The sequence below is a fragment of the Apteryx mantelli genome, chromosome 10 (assembly GCF_036417845.1).
Source record: "Apteryx mantelli isolate bAptMan1 chromosome 10, bAptMan1.hap1, whole genome shotgun sequence".
Taxonomy (NCBI): domain Eukaryota; kingdom Metazoa; phylum Chordata; class Aves; order Apterygiformes; family Apterygidae; genus Apteryx; species Apteryx mantelli.
Window position 1 is genome coordinate 25166817 of NC_089987.1, and position 24752 is coordinate 25191568.

At 41.5% G+C, this 24752-nt stretch overlaps 1 protein-coding gene across 3 annotated transcripts; it reads left to right on the forward strand.

Moving 5' to 3' along the window:
- Positions 1–245: 245 nt before the first annotated feature.
- On the forward strand, positions 246–21166 carry CENPT (centromere protein T). Of its 3 annotated transcripts, none has more exons than XM_067302817.1 (13): positions 246–414; positions 2321–2447; positions 2979–3072; positions 5149–5282; positions 6060–6093; positions 7344–7486; positions 7962–8393; positions 12237–12407; positions 13411–13626; positions 15489–15585; positions 17872–18036; positions 18842–18946; positions 20704–21166. In XM_067302817.1, the coding sequence occupies exons 1-13, from the start codon at positions 340–342 to the stop codon at positions 20825–20827; spliced, it is 1917 nt and encodes a 638-aa protein (XP_067158918.1). In that variant the 5' UTR covers positions 246–339; the 3' UTR covers positions 20828–21166. The 3 variants fall into 3 exon arrangements, with proteins under 3 accessions (XP_067158918.1, XP_067158917.1, XP_013798191.1); XM_067302816.1 differs by having other exon boundaries at positions 250–414; positions 12231–12407; XM_013942737.2 differs by lacking the exon at positions 246–414 and adding an exon at positions 1440–1754 and having other exon boundaries at positions 12231–12407.
- The last annotated feature ends 3586 nt before the right edge of the window (positions 21167–24752 follow it).

The window sequence follows — 24752 nt, forward strand, 5'->3', positions numbered from 1 at the left end:
CCGCCGCGCGCCGCGCCGGAACTACCTGCCCCACACTGCGCCGCGCGCCGGGGGACACGCGCGAGCCTTCCGGCTCCGCTCCCCGACTACCGCTCCCAGAGTGCATCGCGGCGCACACCGCGCCCCCCGGCATGCTCCTGGGCCGCGGGGCGGGGCGCCCTCTGCCGGTCAGCGAGGCTGGCGCCAGCCCCCGCCCCGTCCCGTGGGGCGCCGCGCGCCGGTGCCGGAAATCTCGCGAGATTTGGCTCGAATAGTGGCGGGAGCGCGCGCAACCGTTAAGCCGGCGGGGCTGCCTAGGGAGCGTCGTGGTACGAGCGGGCTGCTCGGGTTCCTCGCACTATGGCTGCCAGCCTCCCCAAGGCCCCGCGCAGGGCGAGCCGCGGCGGCCGGCAGACTCCGCGGGCCACGGGGAAGGTACTGTGCAAGGCCTGGGTGCTACCTTCTCTGGCCGGCTTCCCGGGGTGGGTGGGCGGGCGGGAGCGCGGCCGCGCTGCGGCGGGGGAGCAATGAGGCTCTGTGCTACCGGCGGGCGACGCTGGGCAGGCGACGGCGCTGCCCGAGGGAAGGGACGGGATTCACGGCGTGATCGGCCGATAAACCGGGAAGAGCCAGCTTGGGCTCAGAGTGAGCCCCGGCCGTTGGGGCTGACCGTCCCGCTGGGGTTGCCCAGCGTTTGCTGCCGCGGAGCCGGGACGGATTGAGCTGCACCGGATTTGTCTTCGCCCGGTGTAAGGAGAAAACGAGCTCCTCAGAGCAGGAACCGGAGAACAAAAGGAAACTTCCTTGCAGTTATTAGTCTTTAAACTTGGAAAATGTGCCTGATTCCCCTGAACTTCACAAGATGACAGAGTGGTTGGGATTGGAAGGGATTTTTGGAGATCATCTAGTCCAATCCCCCTGCTCAAGTAGGGTCAGCTACAGCAGGTTGTCCAGCACCCTGTCCAGACGGCTTTTGAATATCTCCAAGGCTGGAGACTCCACAACCTCTCTGGGCAACCTGTTCCAGTGTTCAACCACCCTCATAATAATGAAGTTTTTTCCTTAGATTCAGATGGAACTTCCTGTATTTTGCTTTGTGCCCATTGCCTCTCATCCTGTCACTGGGTGCCACTGACAAGAGTCTGGCCCTGCCTTCTTTACACCTTCCCTTCAGATGTTTATACACACTGATAAGATCGTCCCAAGCCTTCTCTTTTCTAGGCTAAACAATCCCAGCTCACTCAGCCTTTCCTCATATGAGAGATGTTCCAGTCCTTTAATCATTTTAGTAGCCCTTTGCATGTGACCTCCTCCCAACATGCAGGACTCTGCACTTCCCTTTATTGAACTTCATGAAGTTCCCCTCTGCCTATTTCTCCTGGCTATTGAGGTCCCTCTGAATGGCAGCACAGCCCTCTGGTGTATCAGCCACTCCTTGCAGTTTTGTATCATACTTGCTGGGGGAACACTCTGCCCCATCATCCGGATCATTAACAAGTAAGCTGAATGAAGACTGGACTCAGTATTGACCCCTGCGGTGCACCGCTAGTTACTGCGCTCCAGCTACACTTCATGCCACTCATCGCAAACCTCTGAGCTTGGCCATTCAGTCAGTTTTCAGGCCACCTCACTGCTCGTCTAGCCTGCACTTCTTGCCTGCTTGCCTATGAGGGTGTTATGGCAGACTGTTGAAAGCCTTAATAAAGCTGAAATAAACAACATCCACTGCTCTCCTCATCCACTAAGCCAGTCATCTCATCCTAGAAGGCTATCAGGTTGGTTAAGCATATTTCCGCTTTGTAAATCCATGCTGACTACTCCCAATCAACAACTTGTCTTTCATGTGCCTGGAAATAGTATCCAGAATTAGTCGGTCCATCACCTTCCCAGGGATCGAGGTGAGACTGACTAGTCTAGTTCCCCAATTTCATTCTCACTGAAGCTGTAGAATAGTCAGGTCAACTGTGTGGCAGGACAGTTACAGCCTTGGCTATGTTTTCTTTATTTTTCCTTTTTGATTTTTGTTTAGGTCAGGGTTGTAAAACAAAAAGGGACACGCTCTGTGCTTGTGAATCCCTGAGACTTTTGCCCATGTTTAGAGTTATGCATCAAAACCTATCTTGATGGTGTACCATCATGAATTGTATTCAGTCCAAAAATGAAAGGATAGCATTCTTAAAAAGCAAATATACATGATTTCTTTTGAGGAATTTCAAAAATATTGCTTGTTAACTAGCTTAGCTTTCTGTTAGAAGATAGATTTTGAATTTTTTTTATCCAAAGATTTTTTAAATTATGAAGATGAGATTTTGAATTGCATGTCTTCAATTTCTTTCTTTAGACTGCATCTGATTCAATAAAGGAAAACAATTTTGGTAGAAGCACCTTGCTGAAGCAGAGACCAACTATGTTGCCTGACCTTGATAATGACACTCCACGGTTTATGCTCAAAAGAATCATCCAGACCCGTAAGTAAAACATCTTTTTTCAGGAAAGCAAAGAGCGTAAGTACAGTGCTTCAACAAAGTTGAGAATAGGAGGTGTTCATTTGTAGCCTGTTATAAAAGAGGAGGGATCACTGCAGTGGCAGCTGAATGAGGTCATGTGAGACAGCTCTGTTTCAAAGACCAGGTCTTGCATTGATGAAAACATTCTTGAAAATTCTCTTCACTCAGTCGTCTTATCCTGGGGGAAAAGCAAGTAATCTTAGTGTTGCCTTTAGCTGTATGATCATGTATAAATTAGAGGTACTCGCTGCTGCAAACTTCAGTTCACCTCTACTGCAGTATGTGGAATGCTGGCTGCTGCTGTTTGTCAGTGTTAGCCTTGTATGTGCCAGTTTTCCTAGAAGCAGATCCCAAATTGTTTTTACCAGCTCTCTATTTTCATCCATTAATAAATGTAATGTAAGGAAAGCAGTGTATATTTGACACTTTGTTACATTTTAACATTCTTGCTAGATTGAATTGTGGAAATGAAGTGTTTTGGTTTGTTGGCAGAACCACAAGTTTCACCTCTAGCACCTCAGATATCTAAACATGAAGAAACAGAAGAGGCTGGATTAGAACCACCCTCTAAGAGGATTTCCAGCACGTAAGTAATTTTTTATCTACCAAATATAGCTGCAGTTCCTATGACATTGATGAGATTGGGAAGCAGGACTTATTACTTATATTTAAGTGATCAAAATTGCATTCTGTCATGCAGGATTTTCAGAAACATCTTTCCATCTTTAAAAGTATTTTTTGTGTTAAGTTTTAAGGTGTGCTAAGTTTTGTGCTTAGTCCCCTCTTTCATTTGCAGACTTTTAATATTTTTTTCAGTGGAAGTGCTGGATACAATAAGTTTAAGTTTCCTGATGAAAGCCTGCTTTCCTTATTTATCTATGACAGAAACCAAAATAGTAGTTTCTGGACCTCCCCAAGGCTACAGGTCACAGGCTGAGGCTCCTGGAGTGTAATGTGTGGGAATGAGCAACTGCTCTGTTTTGTATCCAGTGAGTAAGCCACTGTAGCTTTTTAGGTTGTTACTGCATCTTCATTGTCCTTGTATTGGACTGTTAAGAGTTACTTGCTTTTTTGTGGAGTTGGTTGGAGGTGAGGTGTGCCTGAGGCTCAGCTGCTTTTATTCACATTTAGCTTCTGTTAATATGTTAAGTTAATAAGCCGAACTGAATTGGAATGATTGGAATATGGCATGTTTCCTTCTGCTTACTTTGTTATGAGGTAGAATAATGTCAGTAGCAGTGATAGGTCTTAATGTGGTCCAGCCAGTTTTGTCAGAGTGCTTATTTGCATTTTTGCTCACTGCAAAATAGAGTAGACTTTTAAATAATGCAATTTACTTTCTGTTTTGTCTTTAGATATAAATGTTTTGCATTGACAATAAGCAACCTTAAACAGGTCATGCAAAATATTAAACTGACTTGTAGGTTTCTCCTTGTTTAATAGAGGAAGAAAGTCTGAGGTTTTCAGTAAATGCAGTAGCTTGTTTATTTATTTATTTATTTTAATTTAAAAAGAAGAGCAATATTATTTTAACTCCTTTCTGATTTTGCCTGCGTAGTTCCTAAAAGTCTTTGAATGTGCTTCTCATCAGCCTGTCTTAACTGAAGAGATCAAGCAGTTGGATATTTGTGGGGTTTTATATTCCATATGTTAGCTAGTTGTTGAAGTTAAGAAAAAAATTGTCTATACCTATTTAAAACAAACAAACAAACCAAAACCTCCCCCACAGCATTCCTTTACTTAGCATGAACTTTCTTCAACTTGTGAATGCACTGCTTTCCCTATCTGTAATATCATCTTCCAGAATAGATGCAAAGAACAAGCAATCTTGTTTTCTTTTCCACTGCTTTACATTTCTTTCCCATTACAAGCTAGTTAATTCTAATACTTATATTATGTTCATAACAAGCAATGAAATTCAGTTACACTTCTGACTGGTAGAGAATATATGTTTTTTAAGGGAAAAAGACCCCAAACCTCAACACTTGACAGTTCTTGCTGTGTTGAAGGCACCTTTGTTGCAGCAAAGGATACAGAATTGTCTATCTTCTGAAATGTGGTCATCTTACTGTGGGATGAACTCTTTGCTCTAGTCTTGCAGGACACAGAGTGGAGAAATGAGTAGCTGGGCAGCAGTTTGCTGACTGAATTTGACCTTCATGTGAGGTGGTTCTTGGGACTCCTTATTAAAGGGGGAAAACACTCTGAAGCTTATTTTCTGTTCCTGATCCAGTACCTGACTATGGTGTTATGTGTGTATTCTGTGTACCAGTGTGCTTTGTAATACCTTGTGTTGTTTCATGATGATGGCTTTTTCATTTACACAGTAATGTTTGACAAACTTAATTGCTGCTATGTGCTGTTATGAGAAGAGAGTTATGGAGCTTCTTGATCCATAGTCTTTTACTTTAGTCTGAAGTGTCATGGGCCTGTTGTTTTGAATATACACTCAAGTTTTGATACTTTGTGAAATTTGCTTTGATTTAGTAGGAGAGAATGACATGCTCCTGCATTTGCTGAGCAAATCACTGCTTGATTCCGTATTTCTCCTGCAGCAAGGACAATAATTTCCATTTGCTTTTCAGCAACATTACAGGGACCTTTCTGGGGTACCTAGAGTGATAATGTTGTCCTTTGCTAAAGGCTTGGTTTGTGTTGGTAGGGTGGAAATGCAGCTGCCAGACCTTGTTCCTGAGGATACATCTATGACTACATTCTATATGACTAGGAAGAAAAAGAAGTTCAGCATTTCTGAATTTGAGAGAGCAGCAGACAAGCGACTTCCTCAGAACCAAAGTAAGGCCACAGTAAAGGATTATTTTGCTCAACTTTGCATTTGCTGTTAATTGATCCTTTTTATCTGCCACAGTTTAGTTCAGTTCTTAGTAACGTCTCAGCTGGGCAACCTGAAGTACCTTGTGTCAGGGGAGTAGTGGAGAAGGTAAAAGCCCTTCCCATCAAGTTTAAAATAAATCTTTTTGAGCCAAGCTACAGGCTCTACCCTGATTGTATGTGACTCCTGGAGTTATTTTTCCACCTTGATGTTCCTGAGTTAAAGTTTCCCCAAAAGGAATAGAAACAACGATCCCTGTCTTTTGCTCAGTTCCAGAAACTTGAAGATAGAACAACCTGCATACATTTTGTTACATTTATTATTTGAGGAAAAAGAGCCTTGTAGTGTTTTAAAAAATAATACTTCGTAATATTTTAAAAAAGAAATAATATTTAGTAAAGAGTTACTGAAGGATTGTTGTGATGAGGCCCTAGCATCTTGCTGTTAATGTGGTGAGATTAATACTATTGAGCATGAGGACATTTTCCATATTAAATTGCCTTTGAAATAACTGTTTTATTTCCCTCACAGAAATTGTTCTAGAATTCTAACAAGCAGTTCTGGAATGCAGACTAGAAATCGTGAAATGGACTTATCATCTAATTCTGTTCTCACCAAAATGTGACTTTTGAGGACTGTAGCATAACTGGTTCTAAAAAGTGGAAGTTCTGTTGGCTTATTCCTGTAGATCATTGTGTAAGGGGTAATTTCTCAGCTAATGTGTCACCAACTTTTTTTAGCTCAGTCAACGCTGGACAGCACTTCTTTGGCCAGGTGAGTTTAAACCAAAATGTCTTAACTTCTGGCTGTTTTGACTTATAGCTGCCTTGGTTCATCATCTCTATAATTGAGAAGAACAATACAGATAATTGGGTTCATGACAGAGATCTATGTTAGTAATAGCAAGATCATCTTACACATTGGTGATGGAACTTGAAGGTGTTACATCACATACCTTGTGATTTTCAGAAATTGTGCCTGGGAGAGAGTTTTTAATGAGTTCTGTTTGATTATTTTTTTCCTTTGAATTGCATGTCCAAGTTGGTCCAGTTTGTACTGCTACTATTGCTCCTGCCTGTCTGTAAAGATGTCACCTTCCCTCTTTTTACTTCTTAGGATCATTCCTTTTTTCCTCCTGTTTTCATGTTCCCAACAATAAATCAGTGCACAATATAACTTGGAGTATTATCTTTACCTGTTAGCTGACTCATCAGATGAGTCAAATCAGTGCAGCCTTTAGTCCAGCTTTCCTGGACTTAAAATGCTTTTTAACAAGTGAAGAACTTCTTTTCCTATGTTCTGCTTGTATTTTGCTAGTGATCCTGTCCATGGTTATCAATTTTTTCCACCTTTCTCACCGCAGCCTTTGCTCGTGGTCCTGTGCAAGCTGATTTATAAGGCTGCATACTGTTCTTCCTATCTTTTAATCCTTCTGAATCCCCTTTTTGATTGGGCTACCTAGTGAGAGGGACAAGAGATGGCTGAGCATGGCTAGTCCCTGTACTTTGCATGTTGCTGTCTTAGCCCCCATCCTGAAAACTTTATGGTCTGCTGGCAGCTCTAGTTTGCTGTAAATACTGGGAATATGTCCATACTAAGCATCTTCTTAGACTTGCTCTTAAGGCCTTCTCCTCCTCCATCCCCATCTAGAGGACATCATCTTTACTGTACTCTTTACTAAAAAACTGTTTTCCTTCTTTCATTATTTAAAACCTTTAAGATTCCTGAACCTTTTGTCAAATATACTTTTGCAACCCTTTCTGGGTAGGAGACTGTAAAACCAGTTTGATTCCCGATTTCTGTGATACATGTCCTGATGTTGCTGATATAATGAAGTTAAATGAAGTTGTTTAAAATGAACTGTCACATAATCTTCATCAGGTTCTTGTGGGAAATTTCTGTTAGCTAAAGGATTTGTGCAATGTTGCACTCTTAGTGGCACCGTGTCTTTAGTCTGAGGGTAAAAGGGGAGTGTATAGGTTTGGAGAATTACCTCTTCCATCCTCCTCTCCCCTTTTTTACAGATCTCTTCACATGTCTCTTGGTTCCTTGATCCCGCCAGACACTGTGGAAAAAAGAGGCTTACTCCGGAGGCCAAAAAATCACAAAGCTATTGACATGGAAGCTTTTGAAGGTGGAGTGGAACAGAACATGCTGCAGAGAAAAGGTTTCTTTTATGCTGTTACTTATGATTTGGGAAGGAGGGTCTTACAGGAGATAATGTCTTAGAAGCAGTTGCTGAAATGTGGTTTGTATCTTAGGATTTATAGGTTATTGACATGTTCACACAAATCTAGTATAATTTGGGAGGCAAAATTAGAAACGAGGCTCTACATCTGTAGTTGCTTTGATTCTATGTGCGTTAACATGTGCTCTACCCAGCTTGGTAATTTACAACACAGGCATTGTATCCTGTTTGGGATCATGTTCATAAATGTGGATATTGGGGAGAGAGTTTGGTAAAGAAAGTTAGGGGCACTGATATGTGGTGATATGGAGGGTCACTGTTTGGTCTATGGAGGATGGATAAAATTTGAATGAATGATTTAGGTTTCAAATTATGCAAGTGCTGGTAATAAATGTGTTTCCCTGTGGCCTTGAGCAGTTTTCACATTGAATTTATTTTAAAACTTCCTAAACAGCACAGAACTACCTTGTGGACTCCCAAACAGCATCCATGATTAGAAGAGCCACACTGATGAGTGATGCAGAAATCATGATGAGTAACACAGAGCTCTTTGTTCAGCCTCAGTTTGGTGAACAGAGCGAACACAGGCTTTCTGCTCTTGAACCACAGCTACCAGAATCAAAAATTTCTGCACAAGGAAGCAAGACTTTTGATGCAGCTCATGAGGAAGCAAGGCTGGTGGGCCTGGTATCCAATGTGGGCACACATGAGGGAAGGACCCAAAGATATTCTGAGAAAAACTTAATAGTTGATTATGAACGTGTTGGCAGAATGACTCCTGTGTCTCCGAAAACATTTGTGAGCCAGGGAGAAGATCATCAAAGTCATTTCCACCAGAGTGACCCCATGGAGCAATTTTCTGTACCAGAGGAAGTGGTGGCTGGCAGTGAGTACTATGGGTTAGGACTTGTGGGCAGAAGACATTATCTGCAATTGGTTGCAAATATTATGGCACAAACTATGTAGGAGCTGTAGACAGAGTCAGAAGGAACCTTAGGAGTTGCTAGTCTAGACCTTTACCCTGGTTAGATCACATATGTGTCATACCTACCCCCTTGGCTGTCTCCAGCACCTTAAAAATCCTTTTGATAGAGGTGGTCACCTCCCTGGTCAGACTGTTTCAGTGCTTTGTAATTCCCATCATTTGCCAGTTTTCCTTTGATGTTTGGTATATTTCCTTTGTGTCCATTTGCCTGTAACACCTTGTGCTGGCTATGTAAATGACAGCATATTTTCCTCATTTTGCAGCTACTGGGCCCAAAGGCATGGCTGTAACCCTAAGATTTTTTGCTCAGTGACCTCATGGCAACTTGCCAGGACAAGGTCTGACTTAGTGAATAGCTTTGTGCGGTTCTTTGTGGAAAACGTACAGTATTTTGATTGAAGTACAGGCAGCTAATATTTCTTTTTCATTCAGTTTTTTATTTACGACCTTGAAGGGCCACAGAAACAAATAAGTATTTAAAGAATGTTTGGTGTGTTCAGTACTGTACAAGCCAAGAATAAGGAGAGGTATTCTTGTCATGGGAAGCTTAGAAGTGAATTAATGCCTGGTGTCCTGGAGGACAGTTGCACCATACTGTGTTTCTGGAGGGTTATCTGTGGCAAGCTTGGTGGAAAAAATTGGTTTGAAAAGGTGTGGGAGGGGGGAATTGAAAAAGGATAATTGTTCTGAAGAGTCAAATGGTAGGGGCTTTCAGGGCAAATGGTCAGATAACATCAAGGAAACCTGGAAGACATGGAATGGGGGACTGGATCAGATGAGAGAGAGAGAGATTTGACAGTGTGTCTTAAAGATGCTGGAGTCTGTAAGCCATTAATGTCAAAGGCTAATGATTACATAGTTCTGCTGCTGTTTTACCAAAGGTAGCTAACGTTGCATTGCTCCTCAGTGTGAACTGAAAAAATAGTTGCAAGGACTTTCTATCCATTTCCTAAGATATGATGCAAACTCCCTAAACTGTTCTGAGTAAAGCAAGAGCACTTTCTTGTATGTATTTCTCCCTCTGACTGGTTGGGTTTTTACTTATCAGAAAGGTCAAAAGAAAGTTTAAAAGGGCACTGGGGGCAGCATTAATGCTCTCAATTTCTAGCTACTAATAGATGGAGCTCCTCTTTGCCATCCAGAAGTTCAAGTAGATATTTGGGAACCCCAGTGATTCCAAAGACTACGAGATCTTTCAGCATGTATTTGAGAGAAGCTGTGTCCTGTATAATTGAAGAGCTAGATGTAGGCAATAAGGAAGAAGAGGTGTCTGATACGATGAATGGAGTGGAACATGAAGAGTTTTGCAGAGAGGGTAAGAAGTACTTTCAGTGTAGCAAGGGAATGGAGTACTTTAATAAAAACAAGTGATTTTCAGGTGGCTTGCAGAGTAAAATGATTTGTTATCCAGTAGATTCTGGAGGTAATTAAATTCAAGTAATATCAGAGACACTGTGAGTGTTTCCAGACAAGCCGTCTAAAAGCAGGCTGTGACTCACTGATGTGCTCCTTTGTCCATACTTGCTTTGTGCGCAGTGACTGCAAATGGGATAAATTTTCATGTTCGTGTGCTAGGTCCGCAGTACTGGTTACCTTCCCATAGGAAAAATGAATAGCTCCCTCTGGGCAAGAAATATGTCCAGCTAATCACTCTCTTTGTCCACGTTTTAATGTTTTACTGTATTAATTTAATCCATGTTGGCCGTTATCTTTTTTTGGTACCAGTGAGCATCTTTTTCTCTTAAGACTAGGGCTTCAAGGCTGCCTTCCCTTAATAAACAATGATTGTCACTAGTAGGTTGAGTCTTAATACCTCTTTGTTTGTGGAAGAGAGCAAGTCATGCAAGCTGCCTGCTTTCACAAGCACACTGTTTTCTCTGAAATCTTTTTGCCTTAGAATAAGACAGTAAAATCTCCACACACATGCTGATGGTGGCAGGTGTTATCCATTTATTGCATAAAGTTTTGAGTAGGTGCAGACACAAATTCCCATGTTTTGTTAAATTTCATTTTCCAGACTCCAGTTTGGGATCCTTTTTAAGTCTTTTTCAGTGTTTCCTTGTTCAGTTTCTTGAAATGAGAGAAGCCGATTTCCATTCTGGTTTAGCTTTCCCTAGGCTTATTTACATGTCTGAGATTTCATATGAATTACTTTATGGCAATATAGAAAGTAAACAATTTATAGCATCAACAGCATTTGTATTATCATTCTAAACTGAATACTTGCAGTGCTCGTAATGCCTAATATAAAACCTGAAGTTCAGGCTTCCACAGTTTTATAAGTAATTGCTTGCAGATACCAGGGGTATCAGTAAAAGTAGTTATCTTGGTGCCTTTTTATAGCGATAATATGATTAGCCTTTTATTTTTAACAGTTTCTTTAGACTAGTTCATACATTTCTAAATTTACTGTTGCATAAAGTTGGCATCCTGTAATCTTGCTTGATTTTGTTTTTTTCTCCTGTTATAGTTTTTCTTGGGCACCTCTCTGAAGTGTGAAGTTTAAATGAGATGTGGCTCTTAAGACTGAGGAAAGTGACCGCAGAATTGTTAAAGTTTTGTGGACATCAGCTCAAAACTTGGGGATGGTCAGAAAAGCAAATAGCATGTAAAAATTATTATGAAAGGGAGAGATGGCAAAGCAGCAGATATCACTGTGCTACTGCAGAAATCATTGTCATGCTCACATACTGAATACTATGTGCAGTTCTGATCTCTCCATCTCCAAATAGATTTGACAGAACTAGAGAAGGTGCAGCAAAAAATGGTTACCATTAATGATAATCAAATGTATGGAACAGTTTCTGTACATTGAATGACTACAGAAAAGGACTCTTCAGCCTGGAAAAGAGACAACTGATGTAGGAGTGAAATGTAAGAAGTTAAAAAAGAAAAATACTCTTGAACAACATGGAGGAGATGATTCAGCAAACAAACTGAAACAAACTGTTCCCACTTCTCTCAATGCGGAAACTAGAGAGGAGCAAATGACACTTAACAGCTGGCAGGTTATTCCAAACTAAAGGAGGTATTAATACCAGCAAGAGTTGATGAAGTCAGTAATAATTAGAGGCATGAATGCATCAGCAGCATGTAGTATTCCACTGTTACAAGTACTGTATCCTAGCAGTGATCCAGTAGTGTGGGAGAACTCACTCATGTGTATCTTAGGCAGTCTTTGAGTCGAGCTTTTGTCTTTGCCCACAAAGTCAGCTAGTATTTTACTTAACTTTAGGTTAAGATTTTTCTTTACATTTGTGCAGGGAGTCCAGATATTAGAGATGGTATTCTGGTTAGTGAGATCATTATCACTGATTTTGCTCTGTTCTTGGCCAAGTTTCCAAGTTGTGGTGTACTGCTGGAATTAAGCTGTGTCATAACAGACATGTGGACTATAGTTTTGGAGGTAGGGAAAAAGCACTTATCAGTAGCCAAAGTTCTTAAAGACATGCCATTCATGTATCCATTTGTTTGAGATCTGGTGAATGATAAGTAAATTTCTTTTCTTCCTTGGGACTTGACACAAACCCTAAATAGTTGGTTCTAGAGCAAATAGGAGGAGAAGTTGTGTATTTTTCAGCCATAATTTTTTGGAAGGGTACTGGATATGCTTTGCTTATTTATAGCTTTTGGTTATTGCTGAGTTTACTTATGGTTAAATTTCAGTGGTTGTTGAACTGTGTGCTGGTAGTTGGTGGGGTTTTTTGGAGGTGAGACTGATAGAATTTTCTGTTTTAGCTACAGAGCATCATGCAAATGCTGGATATTCTGAACAGTTGGAGAAGAAACTGACAAAAACCCCAGAATCACAGATAACTAAGGCACAAGATGCCAGAGTCGAGACAGAAACGACTGCTTCAGAAGAAGAGGAGGTAGCAGAAGGCAGTGTTGAACACCTAGACTCTCCCAAAGCTGGTGAGAACAACCTTCAGATTAGTACCCCTCCAGCTGCGTTATTGGCATCAGTGTTGGGAGAGAGCCTTATTAACTCTCTCTGCATTCTGGAATCTGGGCGTTTGAGCTAAAAGACTGCGTTTGTAGGCATCTGAATGTTGATGTAGGGCATCCGCTCACAAAAGTCTATTTCTGTCTTGTGGGGCTTATGCTTTCCTGGTACATTTAGAACATGGCTCTGCATATCTTGTGTTTCAGAGCTTCTTGGGTTTTTTTTTGTGTGAGTTTGAGCAGCATTCATGGGTTAATTGGAGAAATTTTTTTTTATTGGCATATCTGTCTGTAAGATATTCCACAAACAAATCCCTTCAAAGAATCCAGTTCCTTTCCCCAGTGAAGCTTTATTGTTATTTGAATTTTCATTACTGCTCAAGTGAAAATCAAACTTCTATTGCCAGTAGTGTTTAGAATATATAATTGCAGAAAACTTCTTTAATTAAAATTTCCTAGTGGGAGTTTCAGAGTCAGGTAGAGTTTGGTAAAACTTCTGAATGCGGTGTCATACTAGGATCTCCCAAGTTATTTTTCTCAAATTACAGAGGCTTCCCTGTTCAACTGTACTCTGTGCTAAGGCTTTGGTAAAACTGCTTTTAAGATAAAAGTTGCTGCCTCTGAAGTGAGATGAAGACAATCTTTCTGTTTTCTACAGCTGCTTTGCAGTTCCTTTTATTAAAAGAAGTAGATTTAAAAGGGGCTCAGATAACAATCTGACCCAAATCTCTATGTTATCAAGGGCTAATTTTTATGTGACTCTGCCCAGCTAGGTGTAGCAAAAGGAAAGATCAAGTATTCATCAGTACTTTAGCATACCTAGCTAATGCACTGACATTCTAATCCCTGAAGATAAGAGTATAATAGGTGGCAACTCTATCAGGGATTCAAAGTGGGTTTTATTCTTATGAGTGCTCTGAAATTTTGGCTGTTCCTGTTATGGTGATGTGTTTTTTCTGTTTTGGAAATCTAGAACCTGAGATTGCCAGAAGTTTTGGAGCTGGAAGTCTGAGCAGGCATTCTCATGCTTTTTCCTCTCAGTATTTTGAAAAATCTGGGACAAAATCATTTAAAAAAGCTGTTGAACAAGCAGGTGAACTAGAAGACAGGACTGTCACCGGAGAAGTGGAGGAAATGGAAGAAGAGACAACTGATGATGAAGCTGAAATTGAAGAGCCTGAGAGTCAAGGTAAGAAAACTTTTGCAGTGGTAGCAGAAGGCAGTTGGAGAAATTTTTCCCTCATATCTGACAATAAGTTGCAGAACAACATAGACAAATAATGTGATTAACTATTTAGTCCACTAGGTAGTACAGGTGAAGTTGTTGGCTGCTATTCCTAGAGGCGGTGGGAAGTGCAGGTTTCTGCTGGCTTGTCAGGTGTTCCAGAGACCTTGACTGTCTTGTACTTTTTGAGATGAAGGTACACACACTATACAAGACTTGGTGCATGGTGGGTTTATACAGTGACTTAGAGATATCTTCCACTTTATGCTTACTTCCTTCCTGTCTCCTAACTTAACACTGACTTTTTAACATCTGAACATTGAACTGCAGTTTTCTGAGCCACTTGCATGACTCTGAACCTGTAAGCTAATTTAGAACCTCATATTTTGTATGTGCAGTTATAGATTTTCCTTTCCATTTAACTAAAATAGTATGCTGACTCTCCAGGAAGCTGGGAGGAAGTATCTATTTCTGAACTTTTCTTTAGATACTGCTTCAGTCTGCTCCATTGCTCAAGAGTATTTATGCCTTTTCAGAGAACTGTAGTTCAAACTGAGTCTTCTGCTGCTCAGGGCCACATTTGAGATTGCCCAGAGTGCATCTCAATGATATCTTTTGGGATGGTCTTAAAATCTTTCGAAGTACAATAAACCCTGGAATGAGAAACTTAAGGAAAGACATTCTGAAAGAATCCTGTTGCCAGGATTTGAGACATTGTGAGGCTATATAGCTGTGTTGAAAACATCTGTGCCTATGGGCATTTGTGCAGTGTAGAAGGTACAAAGAGAACAACTGGACGGGTACACTGTTGCCAAAAGGAAAGCTCTAGGTGTTTTTAGCCAAGCTGTCTAGAACAGAGTGCCAACATGCTTATCTTTAGCACAGCTTTATGTGCATTGATGAAGAGATCTCTGCAGTGCTGACAAGGTGGAACAGTAAGAGTAGCATCTTACTTATCTTATTGGATGAGGACAGAAAGGAAGGCAGGAAGAAAAGATGAGGAAGAGCACACTCTAGTCATAAAATGTACCTTAGAAACCTCTGAGCATAACTCGCCTCTTCCCCTACATCCTGTTTCCTGTCCCTCCAATGCATTGATATACTTGCTCAGAAGAGGCTAACATGAGGAAACGTAAGAGTTTGCCCAGCCCTGCTTTCTCTGAAAGACTCTTGACCTTTAAGTTGTAGGGTTTAACTCTCACTAGTACTTGAGGCCTCTAGTAGTTGGGCTTGTCTTCTATAATGGAATCGGGGCCCTGGCTCTTAGGGACGTTTGTGAAGTTGAAACCAGTACCAAATACTCTGAATTCTTGGGCTGTATTAAGCCTGCAAAGGAAACTGGCAGGCAATAAGTCATAGACTGACCCTTGTAATGTGATTTTTGTTGCTGTGCTTATCAGGAAAATTTGACACTTAACAGGATGGCAATGAGGAGTTCTCAGACTCTGAATTTCCCTCTGGGAACTGAGGCTGCAGCTTCCTGGCAGGCTAAGCTGATGTAGCTATCAGTCCCTGCAGCCTTTCCCTACACGTGTGTTCCTACACCCCCATAGCTTACTGGTCCAGCACAATCTGATGTGCTGGACCTGGCACAAGAGGAGACGCTGAAGTGCATGGCTGGAGGTGGGGTGGATGGAATTGCAGCAGCCAGCAGTTACACTGGCTTAGGGTGCCATGGATCCACAGCCTAAGTGCAGGCAGTATGGTACCAGATCAGATGCACAGAAAGCTGACTAGACTTCTGTCTGCTGCTACAGCAGCACTTGCAGCAGGAACTCTGAAAACAGAATTGAGTTCTTCAAGTAGTTGATCCTTTCCCTCCTTAGAGATTTCCATGAACACACCCGCGTTCATCCATGCTGCAGCCTACAAGCCACTTTCCTTGCTGTCAACTCCACATCCTGCAGAATCTGCTGTTCCCAAGTAAGTATAAGCAACCATCAGCAGTAGCCTGATACAAGTGTGTCTGGAGAGGTGTAATTACCAGGAGAGCTGAGAGATATATTTTTCTGATGTCTAATGCAGGGAGCCCAGCTCTGTCAGTTGTTTTATACTTCATCAGCTGTTTTAGGGAGTAAGGGGTCCTGACCTCTGGCTTTAGCAGCTGAATAAAAATTGCTATCAAGTGAATTTCAGTATTTCAGAGCAGATCTGAGGCCTCAAGCCTTTCCAATGAATGATCATTTAATCTTGTGCTGAAGGCCAAGAATTTTTCCTAAACTTCTAAGATATCCTGGAGCCGTAAACTCCAGTTATGGGATGCAGAGACCCTTGTGGAATAGGGTTACAGCTTCTGTGATCACATAAAATGGCATGTTTGTTTTGACCTTAGAAACCTCAAGCTGTAAGCAATTGCCTCTGAGTGTAAGATGAAGCTAACTTAGAGGCAGACAGTGAATTCCTCTGCATTACTCCAAGTTAATTAGAAGCTTGTCACTTAACTAGAAATTTGATGAAGCCATATGCTTCATCAAAACCAGTAACAGTGGGTTCTAGGGAACAGAAGAAATTTTCTAGCCCATGAGTCTTTTTAGTTTTTTGCTTATTGAAGCAATAAAGAATAAAACTGAATTCTTGTACCATGTACTGTTGTGAACAGAGATGAACGATGCTTACAGAAGGTGCTGGATGATTGTTCTAATCCTAAATGATAGAATGTATTTCTAAAATAGAAGAAGGAGCCTTTGGTGATACTTTGCTGAAGTAGAACTATGCTATAACTGAAGAAATGTGGATTTGCTTTGGGATTTTGCACTGGAATGTGTTCTTTTTGTATCTAGGGAATATCTGAATGCTAATTCTTCTGTAGAGAGTGCTAGTCTTCGCTGGCAAAAGAAATTCATGTATTTGGATGCACATTCTTTATAGAAATTTCTGAATGTTAATAGACTCTGACAGATTTTCAAACTTTCAAGCAGTACTAGGAAAACAGATGTTCATAATAATAGGCTCAGAGCCTAGACTACAGGAAGTGGTTGGACAAAAAGTACCTGGTTAGTTTGTACTTTGTCTAACCTATGCTGGCTCTGAGTTGGCCTGCTTGTTTCCTGAGAGGACATTATTCAGGTTAAAAGCCTGAGGAATATTCTGAGTTACAAGGTGGAGCAATAACCATATGAAAGCCATGGTGATGGCATTGTGCTACAAAATAATCTCTTTCTACTCATAGAATTCTACTATGATCAACTACACCGGAGTAGGGCCATAGTAATTTTCATTTAAAAATACCAAAACCTTCTGCAGTCACTAAACTTCAATTTTGCCCCATTCCTGTGAACCAAACCCTCATGAATAATCACTTATAAGTGGGTAAACTGAGGCACAGAAACAGTAACCAAGATAACTTAAATCATTACTGGCTCTTGTCTCACTGCTACACCTGCTTCATCTTTGGGACTGATCTCTTCCACTTGCCTCTGAGGTTCTGACAGAAAAACGTAGATAGGCTGGAGAGAAAATCAAATGATATGTGCACACCATGTATGGATTTTGTATGTGCTAGTCTGAGATTCAAGGTCTCTTTTCTGTTGTTTCCAACTTGTCTACTGAGTGAAATTGGGGATATCATTTCCCCTTTTTGTTTTAGGATTTTTCCTCTTTAGAATGGAAAACAGTAGCAATTTCCTTTTGGTACTTACAGTAAGAAATACCTGTTTAAAAAAAAAAAGAAAAAACAGCACATGAAGTGGTATTTGTAATAGTGTCAAAGTTGTTGTGGGACATCTGTTCTGTGGAAGAAGATTGTATCAAAGGAGGAGCCTCTGCTAAATCTTGTCAACAGATGAAAACTGTTGAATAAACCTTGCAGGTCAGACTCTCCTGCCTGCAGATATGGAGCTGGCCTATGGATGCATCAAACTTTATGTGTTCCTGAAGAGTGAGAAATAGAGAGAGCTGTAGCACAGCATAATTGTATTTATGCACTGGAGAGAACTGTAGTTTGCTGAATATTTGTTGTGCCAGCATGCTTATCTGAAAACTTGAGCCTGAATTGCCAAGGTCATAATGCCATGGGAGCTGTTTGCAAAGGCTATGCATCATGGGCATGAGTGTTCTGAGGGACTGGGAGGGGAAAAGAAAAGACTGAAGTAGTTCTTAGCCCTTTCAAATTCAGCATACGTTTTGTCCAAACTCAGCTTGGTGTTCTCTGTTTGTACCCTCTCCCATGTGATTGCTTGTTGATGTGTGAATTTTCAATTTCCCTCAAAGGTTTCCGCTGCAGCCACTGCAGGCTAAGCCAGTTCCAAAGAGTTCAGGAGTATCGCGAAGGAAAATGCATGAACCTGAACTAGCAAGCAGTTTGATAAAGAAGGTATTTAGGCATTATGTGAAAATGCCAGTGGCCAGAGATGCATTCAGGATTGTTAAAAAATGGTGAGCAGCAGCCAATTGTTCCTCCTTCCCCTCTTCTCAACCTTTTTTCTTTCTTTTCTTTCCTAAAACAACAATGAAACTCTCAGCAGACCTGCTGACAAGCTGCTGGCCCTCCCTCAGCCCTTCCCTACCACATTTGGGGAGAAAGCAGGAGGAAGTGCCATTAGAAAAGGGACAGAAATTGCTAGGTGATCTTAGTCACTGTGTGGGTATCAGTGACCAACACTGCCTTGCACAAGCTTCTTTATCCAAACTGCACCATTTACTATCCTATTTTGCTTAACAGCATGCTAAGGTCATTAGCACTCTCAGTGAGCAGGATGGCTCTGGAACATGGTCTGTGTCAGGCTGGGCAGGGTGAAGTTGTTCCAGCTGTGCTGTGTTATGACTAAATCCAGATTTTTCAGGTTTTTGAATCTGTAGACCATGTTACTTTCCTGAGGAAAATCCATGGATTGGTTGAACAGTGTCACCATAATAGCTAATAGTATAATCCTCAATCTTCACTTGTCACTTGTGTTAGCCCCTGTTCTGTTTGTATGTTTGGGAATCTACAGACAGGTTTTGATTTTTAAATGTGCAGCTGTTTTACAGATATCTGGCTTATTCAGCATTACCAGGGGTCTAGGGAGCCCTGGCTGAGAAGCCATCCTTGGGCTGGGGTGGTTCTCCTTCTTCTGTTGTCCCTGGCAGGCCATGCTGCACTGTGAACAGTCATAGTGCAAGTTGGCTTGTAGAAGTGGGAATAGCTTATTTTCGCATACTCCACAGCCTGATTTTATTTTCTTCCTCCATTGTCCTTCAGCTCTGAGAGGTACTTTAGGCAGCTGAGCAATGATCTGGAAGCTTACACCCAGCATGCGGGGAGGAAGACAGTGGAGGTGGCTGACCTGGAAGTCCTCATGAGAAGGTAAAGGAAGCCTATTACTAACTCGTATTAGCATTAGGTGATGCATTGATATTCCAGTAAGACTGTAGTTGTCAGGGTGTGCACTAGCAGTATTTCCATAGTAATTGTGATATCTTGTGACTTACTCTGCATGGCACAGCTTGGACCCTGTCCCAGAAGGGGCATTCATGGACTTGGGGTTTTATACTCCAAGTAAAGGTGGTGGAGGGGCAAGAGGAGGTTGTGAGGGGATGAAGGTACAGGAAGAGTTTGAGAAACAGGTAGAAGGAAGAGGAGGAGGAGGAGGATGTGTGCAAGGATGGAGTGGTTATGGCTGGGAAATAAGTTGTGTAGGTAGACAAAGCAGGAGAGCAATTGTAGGTGTGGGTATGGACTGCACAGTTTGCCTCCCTGAGGGATCTCTTCGCTAAGAGTGCTTGCAACTGAAACAGTGTCAGCATTTGCAGATGTCCTGCTGTCTGTTTCTGGTGACTTACTCTCCTGAAAAAGATCCCACTCTTTCTGCAAAATCTTAAGGTTCAAACTTGACTGTTTCTCTGCAGAGCAGGAAAAGGAGCCTCTGGCCTAACAGGCCAGGTCCAGCTTCTCATAACAACTGTGTCCCCCTTCCTGCTGCCACTCTGAGACCCCCATGGAGGGGCAGACCAGCCAGCAGCCTGCATGAACTGTTCTCAGAGCCTCTTCATTGCTGCTGTCCTTCCTGAGGGCTCCTTCAGCTCTCCATCTCACAACTGGCTTTACTTCATCCTGTGACCAAAATACAAGGGATTTGTTCTTCATTTGGGAGTCCCCTGTAAAACGATACAGGGCCTGAAAGATTTCTCACCCTTCATCTAAAGTCATCTAAGTTGTTATTCCTACTCTCTACTGGAAGAGTTTCAAATGCAACGTTAAAGTAATTTGAGGGATTTTGCAGGGCACATCTGATTCAAGACAATGGTTTTGCATGGGCCTGTGTAGATGGAGCTATTGCCACTACTTAAAAGATTAACCTGTTGCTGTCCTCAGATTTTGATTTTCCTATCTGATGAGTGTGTGTTGGAATTAGTATGAACAGGCTGAGAGGTACGATGGGTTAACTGGCCAGGTTTGTGGGTTCTGTACCTTTGTTATTTTACTTTTTTCTGGATGTCTTTGTGTCTTACCACTGCTTCATCCAGAGATCAGGAGTTGCTGCTTGTTCATGAACAAGAACAATATTTCATTTCCTTCCATAAGGAAAAGATGGAACAATACAGCTGTTTTTCCTTCTACAATAGTAGGAGATTGTTTTTTCAGGTCAATCAGCCAAATGGTGTACCAGGAACACATCTGAAAATGCCAGTCACCTCTGAATTGTGAATGCATGTAAAAATCTGTTGGCTAATTAATTATTCATTTCTGCTACATCCCTCTGTGTATGTCTTTAAGTGATAAAATTTCTTCTATGTCAGCTGGATTGCTGTCACTGTGTAATGCAAGTACGTCTACAGAAAGCTGGCATGCAGTAACTCTTCTGGTCCACTTTCATGTGTAAACAAGCCTGGCATCTGCACTGTACACAGGGTCTAGTGCATCCCCTGAGAATGTTGCTTGTAAATAGAAGTATATAGCTTTCCTATCACAGGCAGCCACAGCATGTGCATTTCAGATACTCAGTGCAAAAATGTCACTGCAAACAAACTTAAAGAATCTTTAATATGACGTTAAGTTTGAGTGAAAACACTTTTTGCTAACAATTTTCTGTTTCTTCTCTGCTTACCTCTTTTTGAACAAAGACAAGGGCTGGTGACAGACAAGATGCCATTACATGTGCTGATAGAGCGTCATCTTCCTCTGGAATACAGGAAACTACTGATTCCGGTTGCTGTGAGTGGCAATAAAATAATTCCCTGCAAATGAGCCCGCCACTTTGGCAGTGACAGCTCCCGTGGATGGAAACATTGACTGCTCATGGAGACTAGCTTTATGTTGCTCAGTGTAACTGGTCGGTGTGACGGTTTTCCATAGATAACTAGCGGGGCAATAAGCAGCTAGTAGAATTTCTCTTGAATTGATTCAAGTTCTGCTGTAACTATCATGCCAGCCTACTGGATCTCACCGACTATTATTATAAGTAATTTGATTATCCTATATTTTTATGTATGTTACTTATGAATACTTGTACAGTTTTGTTAAATAAAATTTGGTATGTATTCTGCATGATAAAAATGCTGTTTACTCCAGTGAGCTGAAAGGTTACTGTGTGTCTGTCTCTTGCATTGTTCAAAATGTTCCTAATGGACATTTAGCTGTGCTGATGCTCTTCATGCTAAGTAGATACTTGCTCAAAGGAGAAAAGTTGTGTACTGTCTTATGAAAGGAATAAGATTCCCTTGCTATAGCTATATATATGTCTAGCACAGGGACTTTCAAACTCAGGGCCTTGTCCCCCTTTGCAAGTCTATTCTAGTCTACTGTGTCAAGAGAGGATCATAATTTGTCGATGACAACAGCTATTTATTGATGTCAACTGGAACTGGAAAATACATACAAGAAAACTCATAGCAAGCAATAATCTAAGACCATTTGAGAAAGGCAGATCTTCTGGTTCATGCATGGTAGATAAAGGAGTGAGAGAGATTAAGACAGATTGAGTTACTGCATGTTACTTGCAGTAAGGAATTCTTGTAGCAATGGAAAGTACCAACTGTGTCTCTTCTCAAGCAGTTAACCCAACATTGTAATTTCTTAATCACTGACTCCCTTCTGGCTCAGAAATGATGGCGCTCCAACCCTCAAGGTTTAAACTGAGTTTGTATATATACAAAAATGTATCTGGAAAATCATTAATCCAGTCAGGCAATGTCCTCAAGAAGGAAAACAGTGCCAGACACTGGTCTGTGAAGCAAGGTCTAACTCTGAGAGCTGCATCTGCACATTGCTCTGCAGAAGTTAGCCCACTCCATGTATCACAGTAGCATTGTGTGCTGGCTGCCTGTTTCATGATCCTAAGTAGCAGCAGAGCCCCCAGGTATCTTCTGATCTATGCAGTGACACTGTAAGTAACTAGCAAGTGAAAATAAATCCTCTGCATGTTTGACAGCCCACCCATGTGGTTTCTACTGTTACCCTCCTAGCATGAACCAGAGCACCACTAAGCTTTTCTACTAGGGATTTTATAAAATCAGTTGATTACTACACAGAGGGGATATCAGCATCATGTTCACTAATGAAGGTTGTCAAACAGGAGAAAATAAAACCCTTGTGTCCTTCATGTGGGGAGGAGACAACAAGAATGAAATCCTTGTGGGGGATTTTATTGCATATGGTCAACCTAAACCACACCATGAATGAGGCCAGCCACATCCAAGGATTTGTGAGGTGCAAAGAACAACAGTGACTTTCTAAAACAATTCACAAGCTGGGAAACAATGACCTCTCTGAAAGCTGTATGAGGTGATAAAGATGGATGTCAAACTCTTGCACTTTTCACTGACTTTACACAAACTTTTTCACTGAGTACAGTCTTCAGTGTCTTCCCAGGAGGTCTGACTGACATGCTGGCATGGTTTCCCTGTGTTTAGCTAGTCTGTAATACCCAAGGTAAGATTCCTAAACCGAGTATTTATTTTCTTTGGGGAAAAATTATTAAGATTTTTTTTTTTAGTTTCTCTGTCTTGGAGATGAAAAGCTCAAGCTTTTAGTATTTAAATTGATTAATTACTTTCCAGATGTCAGTGAGAAAGGGATAGCTGAAGACTGCTGCTTTGCAGAACTCCTTAGGTAGGACAGAGTGGGGCTGAAGATAGTTAGCACTTCCAGTTGGGATAAACCAAAGCTCAGCACAAATGTCATCACACTGGTGGCTCTTCTGATGTTGCCAGAGTGGTGCAGTCTGCGCAGACTCTGCTTTGATTTCACTTGTGCAGGCAGTCTGGTTACACCAGATTGGCCACACAGGATGCCTGCTGGTCTCTATTTGTTTCTCCCCCTAATGAGCCTGTTCCTAAATTCCATTCGCAAGTATTGGTCCTTGGCTGGGGATTAAGTTGTGTGAGTCTGGTGGCTTGAGGAAGAAGTAACAGCACTCCTGGGCTCAACTGAAACTGCTGATTGCAGTGGGCATGCTCTGAAATATTTTAGGACCCTTCTGTTGAAGTGATTGAAGTTACGTATAAATTATATTGGGAAAATTACCAGTGCCCAATGTCCAGGCTGAAAGAGTGGAGCAGCAGCCTTTGCTTTTCCAGCATTGCAGAATTTTTTTCCTTTTTTTAGACCATGAAGAAGTGTCGCTTACTGACAGTGTATTTTAGTTTCCCAAGTTTCTAGAGCTGGGACTCCAAATGCTACAGTTAATAAGGACTCCAAGAAATACAACCCAACCTTGGTAGCTCTTGGCAGCAACACTTGCAAGTTAAACAGGTTTTGCCCAACACTAAAGGAAATGAAGACCTGTATGGTTGCGGTCTTTCTGGCAGGCAGTACCAACACACAGGTCAGGCACATCAGTCATTTTCACATTAAGGGGGAAAAAAAGATAATTTCATTATTACAACAATGGAGATTTTTTGCAATATTCAAAAGGAAGCAGCTTTGTTGTTTTGAGGCATACTGCGAAACTTGTACTTTTAAAAATACATTTTCTGCCTCTACAAGACATTTCTAATAAGACCTCGAGGCTTTGCATGCCAGAGTTTGAAAATTTTGATCTGAAATAGTAATGAAGTTTCCATCTTCTTTTCTTTATGTTGCTGAAACACAGTAACCCCCCTGTTCTCCTAAGAGCATTTAAAGATAATGGAGAGAACCTCACAGGAAGCTGACGTTTTATGATGTTTTATTTTGTTGACTCCTCATTCAGTCCTGCTGCTAGGACACACTAACTGTTATGTTCTTGACCTGAACAACTTCCAGTTGAAGGGACTAGATGATAGTGCTTAGATGCCTGGGAATGTAAGAGGGAGAGGGAAGAGTCCTTATCTGTTCCTTCTCTTCTATTGAGAAGTGTTCAGCTTCTAATTGCAGTAAAGTCAGGGTTAACTAAATTCAGAATTTTTATGGAAATTGCCATCTTTCAAATCCTAACAATGTAATTTAAAGAGCAAAAGAAAGAAATACTTGGCACTGTGAACAGCAGTTAATCTTTTGGAACCTAAAATCCTCAGGGTGAAACAAATCAAAACAGATGATTCCTGCTTCTGTAGCCCAGTGCTGTCTCTAGCCTCCCCTTTAGGTGCCTTCTTGAAGAGCTTTGCAATGTAATGTTCATCTGCCAAACACTTTCTCTGTATTCAAGTTTCTTGCTCTTTTTAGATAAACTCAATTTTACTATATTACTACTGCTTGTTTTGGACCACTCCTAGAGATGTGTGCAGTTACGGCATTTGGTTTCTAGCTATATGATACTTCTCCTTTCTTAATCCACTTACAGCTCCTTTCCTGGTATTTTGCAACTTGTTTGTGCTGGAGATGTGTGGCACCACATTCAGTATTCAAGGCAGAAGTCCCAGGGGCCTCATACACTTGGTGGTACTTACTCTCACACAGGCTATGATGTCTTTCCACCTCACAAATGACATCAGGGTTTTTGCAGGAACCTCCTTGCAAATGCTCACAAAACTAGTGCTTTGTTATTTTGGGAAGGCATCTTCCCAAAAGGCAGCTGATTTCACAGCTTTCCCCTTTCTACTTTTCAATCCATGTTGTGAGAAAAGGAACAATTTGGGTAATTGGTTCTTGAATTTGTTTGCTCCACTTGCTCAAGAATTCAGGTATAACCATAGCAGACCTGCTTTCCTATGGGGGGGGGTGGGTTGCTTTAGGAACCCTTATTCCCCTTCCT